At 44.3% G+C, this 13,543-nt stretch overlaps 1 protein-coding gene across 6 annotated transcripts in view; it reads right to left on the reverse strand.

Annotated features, from left to right (window-relative positions):
- Positions 1-6,271: 6,271 nt before the first annotated feature.
- The window catches only part of TRIM9 (tripartite motif containing 9), a 117,208-nt gene continuing 109,936 nt past the window's right edge, over positions 6,272-13,543 (reverse strand). For 3 of the 6 annotated variants that reach the window (XM_003267679.3, XM_030810456.1, XM_030810439.1), the window contains 3 exons: positions 12,824-13,127; positions 10,403-10,565; positions 6,272-8,355 (listed from right to left, as the gene is read on the reverse strand). In XM_003267679.3, the coding sequence (XP_003267727.2) occupies positions 8,293-8,355; positions 10,403-10,565; positions 12,824-13,127 (530 nt within the window). In that variant the 3' untranslated portion in view covers positions 6,272-8,292. The other 3 variants (XM_030810448.1, XM_012504483.2, XR_004029627.1) reach the window with 3 other exon arrangements.

Genomic DNA, 13,543 nt, shown 5'->3' on the forward strand with positions numbered 1-13,543 from the left:
TTTTTTAGTAGAGGCGGGGTTTCACCATATTGGCCAGGCTGGTCTTGAACTCCTGACCTTGTGATCCATCCGCCTTGGCCTCCCAAAGTGCTGGGATTACAGGTGTGAGCCACCGTGCCTGGCCCCTCTTTATTTTTAATATCCATCCCCTTTCTTAGAGAAACTCTTTATTTTCACCCCTCACCCCTCACTGGTCAAGAAGTTGATTTGTGAGCCATGCTTCCACTTCTTAATTCCATGGCCATCGAATAAAGCCTGCTCTACTAGACAATTTTAGTTTTGTGTATTGGCTTCATGACACCGAACATGGAAAGACTTCATGTTTTGGAGGATTCGCTTTGTTGGTTATAAGATGATGCCCCTCATCTTATTGTTTTTCCAAATGTGTAGGCAATAACAACTTTGCTGAGTATACACTACCCACTCATTCCTTACCTCTGGGCTGTCAGCCCTAGACCCACATTAGAATCACCTTACAAATTCCAGATTCTCAGGCTGCATCTTAGACCCACTAAATTAGTAACCTGGCGTCAGTATTCTTTCTTTCTTTCTTTTTTTTTTTTTTTTTTTGAGACGGAGTCTCGCTCTGTCGCCCAGGCTGGAGTGCAGTGGCACGATCTCGGCTCACTGCAAACTCCGCCTCCCGGGTTCACGCCATTCTCCTGCCTCAGCCTCCTGAGTAGCTGGGACTACAGGTGCCCACCACTATGCCCGGCTAATTTTTTGTATTTTTAGTAGAGACGGGGTTTCACCGTGTTAGCCAGGATGGTCTCGATCTCCTGACCTCATGATCCGCCCTCCTCGGCCTCCCAAAGTGCTGGGATTACAGGTATGAGCCACCGTGCCCGGCAGCATCAGTATTCTTAAAGTTCCCCAGATGATTTCAGTGTGCAGTGGAGGCTGAGAACCACCACTCTATCAATGGCTGAAGAGTTTCTTTTGACATGTGTTGTAAGATGTGTCTTGATTTGAGGGATGTTAAGGTGTGAAAAACAAAACAAAAAAACCAGCTGGGTCTGGTGGTTCATGCCTTTAATCCCAGCATTTTGGAAGCCTGAGGCAGGAAGATCCCTTGAGACCAGGAGTTCAAGACCAGACTGGGCAACATAGCAAGGTTCCATCCCTACAAAAAATTTTAAAATTAGCCAGTAGTGGTGGTATGTGCCTGTAGTCCCAGCTACTCAAGAGGCTGAGTCAGGAGGATCCCTGGAGCCCAGAAGTTTGAAGCTGCAGTGAACTATGATCATGCCACTGTGCGCCAGCCTGAGTGACAATGCAAGACCCTGTCTCTCAAAAGAAAAACACAAAACACAACTCTTGTATCTGAGAAATAAGGAAATTGTAATTGCTATTATTAATCTAGCCCTAGAAGGATTCAGACCATGAAAAATATCATATTGGGTCAGATCAATTTTGTGGGACAACTGATGATCCTTAGTTGTTCTCCTTTTACAGTGTCTTTGACATTGTTTACTAAGAGTGTACCCCAGTTATTATAAAGCTTCCTTTGGTTACTGCCAGACACCTGGCAAGAGCTTAGAAATGAAGCTTGATGCCTAAAAGAAAAAAAAAAAAGGAAAAAAGGGAAACAACACAAAACAAAAAGCATGGTGTGTGATGGGTGTGAATCTCCTGGTCACTGGGTGCACCCTTGTGTCCTGTACTCTTTTGGGCCCTGATTTCACATCCCAACTCCCCTTGGAGTTTGAGATCAGCCTGACCAACATGGAGAAAACCCGTCTCTACTAAAAATACAAAATTAGCTGGGCTTGGTGGCACAAGCCTGTGGTCCCAGCTACTCGGGAGGCTGAGGCAGGAGAATCGCTTGAACCTGGGAGGCAGAGGTTGCGGTGAACCGAGATTGTGCCATTGCGCTCCAGCCTGGGCAACAAGAGCGAAACTGTGTCTCAAAAAAAAAAAAAAAAATAGACTCAGTGTTTCATCTGATTCCTTGGGATTCTCCCTTTCCCTATCCCTAAGGCAAGGAGAGCAGGTGCTCAGATTCTCTTAATATCAAAGCAAAGTGTCCCTTAGCTAGGATGATAGGTAGCTTAGCCTCAGCATATGTGTTAATTCTTGGTCTGACTTGAAATCTTGAAGATGTGGAATTTGATAGTGGCATGGAGGTTTGGCTGGACCTCAGAAATTTTAAAGACTGACTGATTTCTTTCCTATAAAGAAATTTGTGGTTTTCTGCTGGTATATCAGGTCTTAGTACAACACTACACCTAGATAAAGTTTGCATATTCTGCAAAGCCTGTTATTTCTGCCAAAATGCCAATGATAAAATCAACCTCTTGAGAAGCTACAATTAACCTTCATCTAGTCATCATTGCAAGCCTGCCCAACCAATAAGCCTGCAGACTTATTTCTTCACATCTGACAGAAACAGTGCCCACCAGGCAATTAGGAAAATACATTGAGATCACATATGAAAATGAGCATTACAGCAGGAACAATTAGGATCCTCATTTACTGCAGGTGATTTGCTCATTATAAACTAACTAAACTACTAGGTTGAAAACACAGTTCAGAAACAGAGTGTAGAGTAGTTCATATTTAATACCTCCATCTTTCCTTAAAAATTGTTTGTTAAATGGCAACCTAACAATAAATAAATAAAGTCAATAAATCTTTGGTACTGGAAGTGGGTTTAGATAAGATAAAGATGGGTCCATTTAATTAGGGAAGAAAACAGATGGCTGTGATGTATGAACAAGGATAATACAGGGGGGTTTAGAATATAAGATATAAGTTGGAGAGGAGCTTTAGAAAATTGAGAAGCTTATTACATGTGGACAGGTTTGGGGAAATAGGAGCAGACTATTATGGGTAATTTGAGGGAGGCTGGAAGGAGAGAACTCATGAGACTCAGGGTCCAGTCCAACATGGCCCCACAGTGACTGCATTACAGCACAGCCCTGGCAAAGGGTGGCATCCTGCCTGATGGGGCCTGAGACAGCGCTCCTGCACTGTCCATGCACTTTGCTTCCTGCTGAGTGATCCTTGAGTGTTGTCATAGAACTTTTTTTGTATTAAGATATAATTTACATGCCATGTAATTCACCTTCTTAAAGTATATATTTCAGTGGTTTTTAGTATATTCACAAGATTATGCAACCACCACCACTGTCTAATTCTGTACTGGAAATTTGATAAAACGTTGATCCTTTTTCTTTTTTCCCAGTGGCCCACACATCTATTTCTGTAGTTTTTCTTAGCACAGCCATGGTAGGGTGAAGAAGTAACAAACTGAAAGGCCCAGACTGAGGTTTCTGTACATCTATTTAGGTGCTTTTGTTGTTCACTCATATTCAGTACTCCAAATTCTGTGTTTATCCAAAAAGTTGGTTCTTCAGATAAATACAACATTTAGGTAGCCTCAGTTGTATGTGATGTATTAGGTTAGACCCACGCTTCCCTAAACATCAGCCTTAGTGGAAACGGCTAGCACATATTTTGAGAAATACATACAGGTGTCTTTAGAGTGTTCATATAAATCATAAGGTAGTGTGACCAGAGAATTTGTTTATTATAGTTCCCTTGATTCATAATCAGAAATCTGGATTCAATAGCAAGCCCTCCTTTCTTCTCAGTGAGTTGAATAGATAGGAAAAAGATTAATGCCCACAGTAGATTAAAGGGACCTCATTTCTAGAAAATAAAATGATTTCTTGCAAATCATTTAATCACTCCTATAAGGAAATACGGGGAATCAGAAGTTCCATTAACTTTAGTACCACAAGAAGAGTAACACATAAGTAATGTGTTCCATTTGGTAGTAAACAGAAGAGCAGAAAACCAGAAGAGAGATGAGACCAACAGAGGAAGAAGAAAAAGGTATCACAGTAGTGGAAATGATGGCACCAGCGGCCCATCTGGAGCCACTGCTGCAAAGACTCTGGCTGCAGGGGGCATGGTGAGTCTGGGGCCACTAGGGGCTGGGAACAGATGAGAGCCCTGCTCCCTACTGAGTTGTCAGGGCGAAAGCCCCACGCTCCCAGGTGCAGCTGCAGCAGCCCAGCCATAAATCTGGACCTGGGCATCCCTGTGCTCTTGGGGGCCTGGGAAACTCCCCTCCCCCCGCAGGCTCAGAAGTACCTGCTCCTGCACCCTGGCCTCTCCCTGCTCCTGGTGCCCACTCTGGGGTGGAGCAAAGTTGTGGTCAAGCCTGGGTGCTGTCGGAAACCCCCAAGGTGTGCGTGTGCTTGGGACAGCACTGTCACACTAGCCTTCTGCTGCCTCAGCCCCCTCTGAACTTTGGGTGCTGATGAGCATGGGAGGGAGGCCGAGGTGGAGCCGAAGACAGCCCAGTGCAGGCCTGCAGGAACCCCTCAGCCCAAACATCCTGGGTACTGTGGAAGGCATGTTGATGGCGGCAGGAGGAAGTCATGCTCCTGGACAGAAAAGGGCAGGTCCCCGGTGAAACCCTACTTTCAAGCCAGGGATGGCCTGAAGCCTGGGGGCCAGGCTGCCAGATCTGGGGTGAGTCCATGGCCCAGAGTGAGAACTGATGATGCTGTTTCCAGGCCCATCCATGTCTGCCTATGGGTCATTCTGTACACGCTTCCTTCCTTCTGAGCCCATAAAAACCCTGGGCTCAGCCAGACGTCGACACTACCTGCTGCAGAAAGGAGTTACCCACTCTGGGTCTCCTCTCTGCTGGTGTCTGCACAGACATCAAGGGGACCTGTCTGTGGAGGGAGCTACCCACTTCAGGTCTCCTGAGAGCTGTTCTGTCACTCAGTGAAGCTCCTTTCTGCCTTGCTCGCCCTCCGGTTGTCCACATACCTCATTCTTCCTGGATACAGGACAAGAACTTGGGACCTGCTGAATGGTGGGTCTGAAAGAGCTGTAACACAAACATGGCTGAAACCCTCAGCCACCACCCTCAGCTCGCCATGTTGCGGGTGATGAGAAGGAGAGAAGAGCTGTGGCCCTTCTGGGAGCCCATACCTGGGGCTCCTGGAGCCAGGGCTGTGACACCCTCTTTGGGGCTCTGTGGTTCCTGGTGTCTCCAAGCTTCCAGGTGCCACCACATACCCTTCAGCCAGATGCGTGTTCCTGTAGTGGAAGCTGTGTGCAGTACATCTGGCCCAGCCATAGCCTCTTACAGAGCCAACACCTGTGCTGGTGCCTGGAGCTGCCTGCCCTGCTGCAGCAGCCGGCCTGCCTGGCCGTGTGCAGTGGCCAGACCCAGAGCTCACTTGCCCACACACCCCTTGCCACTCTGTGCCTGACTCACCCTTAGCAGGTGTGGGATCCAGGCTGGTACTGTGAGCCGAGCACAGCCTGCCAGGCCGAGTGGGCAGAATGAGCCCAGCAGGTGCAGGCAGTACTCAGGCAGAAGGCACTGCCAGCCACAGAGGCTTTTGGCTGGTGAAGTGACACCCCAAGGATCCCGTGACAGAAAGAGGAATGTGCAGAAACTGGAATCAACAGAGAGCAGCAGCAGCTACCAACTGTGTACTATTCCACTCTGTGAGGTTATAACTCAGACCATATATTTGTAGGTAATGTTTTTCCTTTAATCAAGAAACAAGGCATTCTTTTTAGTGGCTAACAACGTTAGGTAGATGAATAATGTTGTAATTGTTTAAAAACAATGGTATCGTTTCGCCATTCAAAGAAATGTTAAAGGAGCTAGGTTTGAAAAAGTCAGTGACACTCTGTTTTGCAGTACTATAAAACTGCAAGCCAAATTTGTGGCTTTTTAAAAATAAAGTAGGCCAGGCACAGTGGCTCACACCTGTAATCCCAGCACTTTGGGAGGCTGAGACGGGTGGATCACAAGGTCAAGAGATCAAGACCATCCTGGCCAACATGGTGAAACCCTGTCTCTACTAAAAATACAAAAAAATTAGCTGGGCATGGTGGTGTGCACCTGTAGTCCTAGCTACTCGGGAGGCTGAGGCAGGAGAATTGCTTGAACCCTGGAGCGGAGATTGCAGTGGGCCAAGATTGCATCACTGCACTCCAGCCTGGTGACAGAGTGAGATTCTGTCTAAAAAAAAAAAAAAAACAGAAGTAAATCCCCAATGCTTGGAGGCAGACCCCAAACATCTCCACTGGACATTTCACATCAGGTTAAATTTCATATGAGTAAAACCAAAAGGCAGTGCCACATGCCCAAGGAAACAGGGGAAAGAACACATGCTCTCCAGAGCTCTGGGGGCCTTTCCAATGAGACCTTGCTGAAGAAACATCGCTCTGACAAAGGTGAACTGTCATCCCCAATAGATAAAAACTAAGAAATTCTAGAGACATTTTGTTCTCTCATAAAAATCATTTATTGGCACACCAGAAATGACAATTTTTTTCTAGTATAGTAGTTATATGCATCTGTAATTGCAATTCAGTGTAAACTACATGTTACAAGTCACTAGAAATCTAATTAGCAGGATGAATTTAATAAAGAACAAGAGGAACTATGAGTCTACCACGGCCCAGCCATCGAGTCTCATTGGAGAGTAAATCAAATATCAAACTAGTGTTGCCCTGCAACAGTTTTTCTGTAGCCAAGAAAAACCAAGACACACATAAACAGGATAGCACCCATTCCATAAATTAGGTACACTTAACTAGAAAAAGATTGTAACTGATAGAAATAATCTAAATAAAGTAAGCACAAAAGTAAATAATTAGCTATTTACACATATTCCTTTTTGCCTACACTTTAATTTGTTAGCTTTCCCATCCTGTCTCTTCCCTTCTATTCGTTATTCTTGTTTTTTCATGGTGAATTTCTTGGCTCACTGAAAATATTTAGACAACTAATTAGAACTTCTTTCCGGGTCCTACTTTTCCTAAAACTTCATAACAAACTAACGAATTTCAAGGGTAACCTATGTAAGTCTATGTCTATATAGAAGTAAGATGCATTATTATTCTGCTATCAGTCATAGTAATGACATACAATCCCATTTTTCCAAACTTGTTTGGACTACTCCAGAAAATTAGGCTGTGAATGGCAGCAGAGTGGATGGATTTTTCATTCATAACAGGCACAGATAGTCTATATGGAGACAAGCATGTTTATCCTGAGAATGTGAATGCTGAGGACTGCAACTCAAGATCTCCCATTACTGAGAATGGGTCCTTTGCCCTCTGGTCACTCTTTTTTTTTTCAACTATCAATTTTTAAGGCGTGGTATCATAGCAGCATCAGCAAATAAGAATGCTGACATCATTTCTACCAAGAAGGGCTCTGTGATGAGTGGCAGCAGGTACCATAATTAAATAGCACAGCTGAAAAGGCATTGAGTTGGTGCATTTCTGGTGCTATGGCCAGAATGTGTAGATTTTTAGCATCATTCTAGGAAGCCTGAAAGATCTTGCCCATGAGTCTCTTTGACCCTTGCCCATTTCCTTTCTAGTACATATGACAACTTATAATTATTTTATTTTTGCTTTTTCTCCTACTGGAATATAAGCTCCGAAGGGCAGAGACTATGCCTGTCTGTTCACCACTGTGTCCCCACAGTGTCTAGAACATAATGTTCTAGTGTCTTGAACAGTGCCTGGTCAATAGTAGGTTCTCAATTAAAAGCTTTTATTAAATAAACGAACCAAATCATTAAGTCCCCTGGTTTGCCTGTGTTTTAGAGACTTTCCAGTTTTATACAGTGGCCAGGGTTCTGGCCTATCCTAATTATAGGGCCATCCTAACGATCCTACCCTGATGGGAACCTGTGTAGCGGATATTTTTGTGCTTCAATGAGTAGTAAAACTTCTCAGTGATAGATCACTCTCCCAAAGCTTAGCTCTGCAGAGCTAACGCTACAGGAAAGGTAAGAGGGCAAGAACATTCTAGGAGGTAAGCTGTATGCTACAAATTCAGCTCATTCTTCCCTACCTCCCCCTATAACCTCATTGTTTGACAGAAAGCTTAAGAAAAAAAGTTAGCAGGAGAATTTTCTCCTGGCAGTGCCAGTCCAGTAAGTCACCAATAACCTGATCAGAAAAGAAAGAAAATATAACTCACCTACATAAAAAATTAAATTAAATAAAAGCAAAATCTGGGAGTGGGAACCAAGTGACATGGTGGGCTGTCTAGGTCCTTTGTTGGTTAGAATTGTTGGACATGGAAGCGGAAGCAGGCATGACAGCAAAGGAGAGGTTGAAAGGGAAAAGGGCAGAGCTGTGGGTGTGAAGACTGCAGAGGACCAGCTTTTCTCTCCTCCTTCTCCCACTCCTGCCAAGTCTGCACTCCACCACGGCTGGCTGAGCTCCTTACTGTGGCTCTCGCAGGCGGAGGTAAGAACAGGCAGCTGGCGCCTCCACGGCACATCCTTAGGCTATTGATGCTCTGCTGGAGTAGAAGTCGGGGACTGGGAGCCCGGTGTGCAGCGTGACCTGGGGAATGAGACTGTGAGTACTGAGAGGCATCGTGCATCCCCCTGTCCCTTTACACAGTGTACCGTGGGTGTGTCCCTAACTCAGAAAGTGTTCTGTTTCCTTCTCTTTAAACATCTAGGCTAGCAGGCATTAAACGGAACTCAAGAAGAATCCTGCCGATGGTAAGAGGCTGCTCACCATGGCGGGCTCTCAAATCCTGGTGACATTTGATTATATGGTTCTTAGTCACCTGCCTCTTTTAAAGGATTCCGGGGAGATTGTGTTCCTTGCAACTGAAGACACAGGACTTGGTTTTCAGATAGAGGAGCCTGCTGGCCACACCACAGTGACCACTGCCAAATCCATGGATAGAGGACAGATTCGCAGAGACAGCCCTTCCCTTATTACTTGTCTGCTGGTTATTGCAATTAGGGCAAACATTTCTTTCTGGGGTTGCATAGATGACTGCCAGTTGTGAAAAAACATAGCATTATACTATTTCACCAATTTCCGTGTATCCCCAAACCTCAATGGATAACTATGGATAAAACTAGAACCATTTCATGCAGTTCTTGTCCCTGTCTTCTCCAGCACAAGAGTCTTTATCAATAGATAATCAGAAGGTCCTGAAAACCCCTGAAGAGCATCTAGTATAATATTCTTTGAAAGGGAAATGGCTAATGTGAAAAACCTTGAATGGGGTTTTTCTGAGACTCGCTTCTAGGGTAATTTATGGTTTTCTTTCTTAAAGTGTAGAGGCTGAACTGTGAAAGATTAGATTCCAGCCTTCTAGAAAACCCCATCTCCTTGCAGGAAAAGAGAAGAGCAGGGGCTGCTAGTTTGCAATCAATGTTACTGCACATACTGAAACACAACAATGAATTTTGATAAATAGTTTCCAAGGCTGGTTCTGGATAGGGCAAAAGTCATCTGTAGTGTTGTAATTCTCAAGCCCTATCTTAAGACAGCCATTTGTGGAATGAGGCTCATAGTTGTTAATGAGACGCCCAGCTCAGGAGGGAAGTGAAACCCTAAGTCCTGACAGCGGCTGGCAGGGCACAGCTCTTCCCCCATGCATGGCTCTGGTCCCCCTTCCAGGCCCCAGCCCAAGAGTCTCTCCACCATTCCTTGCCCATGCAAGGCCCCTCATGCCTTAGAAAGTGTGCACAGGCTGTTCTCTCTGTCTGGAAGGCTCCACACAACTCGCTCCCTCACTCCTTTAAGGCTCAGCTTACCGGTAACTGCAAAAAGCCCTACCTACGCTGACCATCCTATTTAAGACTGCGGCTGCCCTTCCCAACCCCAGCACTCATGGGTCCTTGGTCTTTTCTCCACTGCACTAAACACCTTCTGACACACCATCTGATTAACATTGTAATTATGTTTACTATTTATTGTCTGTCTCCTATCACTAAGATGTAAGTTCTATGAAGGCAAGATTTTTATCTGTTTTTTTTTTTTTTTTCACTGATGTATCCCAAACACTTATAACTGTGCCTGGCACATTAAAGGCATTCTGTAGATATTTGCTGAATGGATAAATGAGAAGCTGTTGTTTTATTCTATAATAAATAATAATTAACAAAGTCGTAGGTAGGGACTATGTTTTCTGCCCCTTAGGACCTAACAGCCAAACAAGAATGCAGAGAAGATGCTCAGATTTTCTGATACCGATACTAATGCTTCAATCTTACACCCTCACCTCTTCTCAGGCACTCCTGAGCTTTGTTAAGTCATTGCATTTGTTTTCATGCCAGTTGGCTTTCATTTCTATTTAGAGGTGAAACTAGAGCTATAGAGATGATCATTAGCCAACCATGAAGAGAATTCTAGTTTCCTGTGCGCTATTAACTAGTCTGTGTCCAAGTATAAAGCAGGTGCTTATGCTTGGTGTGGAATAATAGAAGTTGTCAGCACTGATCCCTTTCTCTCCTCCTCTCCTTCATATCTTGGTCTGGGCCTTACGCTGTCAGCTTCCCTCTCTCCGGTTGGATTCAACGGCCCTGGGCAGCCTTTGAACCGGCAGCCAGCAACAGCTGTTTAACCTCAGGGGCGGGGTGCTTACCTGCACGTTCCTGTTCAGGCTGACCGCAGGGAAGAACAGGCCCTCCACGTTATCAAATGCTATGGGACCTTGTTGTTCATCGTTGATAAAAAATGTCAAGTTTTTTCTATTTAAGTCGAGGAGGACCCCAATTGTGGCCCCTTTTGTGATCCCTCCCTCAGTTCTGTAGGAAAAGAAAAAAATTGGGGTTCACTTCCTTGTGGTCACTCTAGAAGCTCCCTCCTTTTGTGTGGTGAAACCAGTGTCTTGCAACCTGTTTATAATCATCACTACCCCAAAACTTTTTCCCTAATCATCCCTCGCACATAAATTTTAATACTGCAGATATACTGTATACCTGTAGGTACCATGTGTGTATCCGTGCTTTATACATAAAAAGAGTATGATTTTTTGCTCCCTCCCCACCACCATCAATTTTCACTTCCTAGGGGGAGATATCTGCCCTTGTGAGTTGCTCTGCTGTTGCTGAGAGTGAACTCATTCATTAGGGTCTCTACCACTGAGTCACAGCAGTAGAAAACCAAACATTAAAGACTAGGAAAAAGTCGCCTTCGAGCTATCAGAGGTCTGACTCTAGGAATATTGCACACTTTGTATACATGGTGTGAATTAAATATCATTAAATACAAAGTGACTTAATTTGAAAGTCAAAATAAAGAAGCACTTTGGTTGCACCTAAACCACATGCATGAGAAATTGGATTTGGGGCCTTATGTTATCCATTAAACAGAAAAACTCATTCCAGAAGGATAGTAATTTTTTGGCTTGTTGCATTTGAATTAAGAACTTAGAGGCTGTCTGTGAAATGACAGCACTGAAGAAGAGGCTTCTTCTCTGTACGGTGAAATAATTATACTCTGAGATGTAGTGATTTTAAGAAACCTGCATACAAATGCCATTTTACAAAGAATTGTGTCTTATGCTTCAATTGATGGTTTCACAAAATGCCATTAAACATGGATGATCAGATTTGTCTTTCCCGTTTTTTTGAGATCTAGCAATATTGAACTTCATCCTCATCTCAGCAGAGCACAGGACTTTGTGTCATTCATTTCCTCTTGCATGCAGGATACAGACTGTACATAGTCATTAAAAGACAGGTTTACAAATTGCCTCTTGTTACTTCACAGATTTAACAATGAAAGCACAAGTGACATGCAGGTTGCATGCAAGCAGATGTGTTCAGCATTAAGAATGTTTTTCTCTGCATAGTGTGATGGTTATGTCATTATTCACTCCTTCCTTCAAAATAAAGATGCTAAAAGGGAAAAAGTAAGTGTGGCATTTGGGTGATAGCACTGAGAATCTATTGACAGAGAGTTCCCCAAAATGCCAATCACTGAAGATAACCACTTATCTACATCCAGTAGGATTTGCTTTCATGGTGAAATGGTGTGTGTGTTCACTTCAAGTGACAGCGAATAATACAAACTTGAATGCTATAGAAGCTATATCCAAGGGAAAAGGGGCTTTAGGAGTCTACAGGCTGGAGAAAGGTCAGTGATGAGCATACAGAAAAAGATAAAACAGTGTAGTCCAATTATCCTACCAATGTCTGACTTGCTTTCCCTTTGATCTGGTTGAACGTTACTGTTTTTTTTTGGTTTGTTTTGTTTTTTCAGAGACACTAATGAGAATGTATCCTGGGGAAATCTTGGAGCATAAGGTGGACCAGGGTCCACAGTAGAAATTTCTCTGCCTAGGAAATTTTTGAAAAATACATTTGAGGAACACAATCAAATGAGAAAGGAAATCCATTATAGTATGTGTTCAATTATAATGATCTATATTTTGGCGGTAGAAGAAAACCTCAAGGGGATTACTGTATTTCCTTTCCTTAGCAAACTGGCTGCTCTGAATTAATACAGTAATAAGAGAGTTCTCTTTAAGTAAAAAGTCATTCAAATTGGCATCCATAAGCTTTAGGTTAATGAATCATAATAAGAACAATGGCTACTATTTTCAGGTGCTTCCAATGTAAGGCATTTTCACATATTTCATTTAACCTTCAGAAGATTCCCACAAGGAAAAATGTTATTATACTAATTTGGTGGATTTGGAAACCGAGGTTCAAAAAATGAAGTAATTTGTCCAAAAGTGCTTTTCTGATAAGTTGTAGGTCTGGGTGTTTCAGCATCCTGGATTTTCTTATAATGGATATCCATTGGGATTCTTAGTTTCCAGGCATGGGTGAAATACAGCAATGAAGGGAGTAGGAAAGTATTCAAGTCTCTATCATTATATAGAAAGTAAACCACCAGCATGGACTCAGCTGAGGCTCATAGATTGCCTGTGCTACTTAATGTAGACCACCTGCTTGATTTCCTGAATATGGTCTATGTAATAGGTTTTTGAACTGGGGCTCTCACTCCTGATCAGAAGCCAACGTGAAGAAGGCTTGGTTTGGGGGCTGCAGGGTACCTGTTGGTGTGCGAGTTGTTGTGCATGAACCAGCTCCGGTTATTGTCCACATACATTGCCCAAGCTTTGTCGTCTTTTCCTAACATCACATCCTTCATCACGTCCATGCGAGCCCCGCCAAAGGCAGGAGCAGGGTGGTTGTCATAGCGAGCTACCGTGAGCTCCCAGTAGTGGACACCCTTGGAGAAGCCAGTCTTCCCTAGCACCACCCGGTCATCATAGCTACTGCAGGTCACTGTCAGGTTGTCATTGGAGAGGATGATGTCGGAGTGCGCCGAGCCAGGGTCGAAAGCAAACCAGGCCACTGGGAACAACAGAAGGGAATCGGGTTATTAAGACAGACCCAACAAGCTCAGCACCATAACATACTCCTGGGCAGGTGAGGAGCATTGTGTAGCGTTTTCATGCTGCCATGCAGGAAGGAGGCGTCCAGGGCCAGGGCAGACAGGGGCACGTCCTGGGAGTTGGTACTCTCTGCACCAGAAGCAGACGGAGGACACACGACCGATTCAGCAGGGGTTACCTGGCTCAGACTGCACTCCCAACCAGGTGATCCGGGAGTGAAGTGGCATCGATTTTGGAAGGTGCAAGTCCCTTCACCTGGTGACTGGCAGAACAGTGCACCAGAGACATAAAGGGAGAGGGGATGCGCTAAGATGCCTGTGTAACCCCTGAGGCAGGGAGGCTAGGAGCTAGAGTCCTAGATGGAGGAGGGATAAA

Source organism: Nomascus leucogenys, chromosome 1a (genome assembly GCF_006542625.1).
Source record: "Nomascus leucogenys isolate Asia chromosome 1a, Asia_NLE_v1, whole genome shotgun sequence".
NCBI classification, from domain to species: domain Eukaryota; kingdom Metazoa; phylum Chordata; class Mammalia; order Primates; family Hylobatidae; genus Nomascus; species Nomascus leucogenys.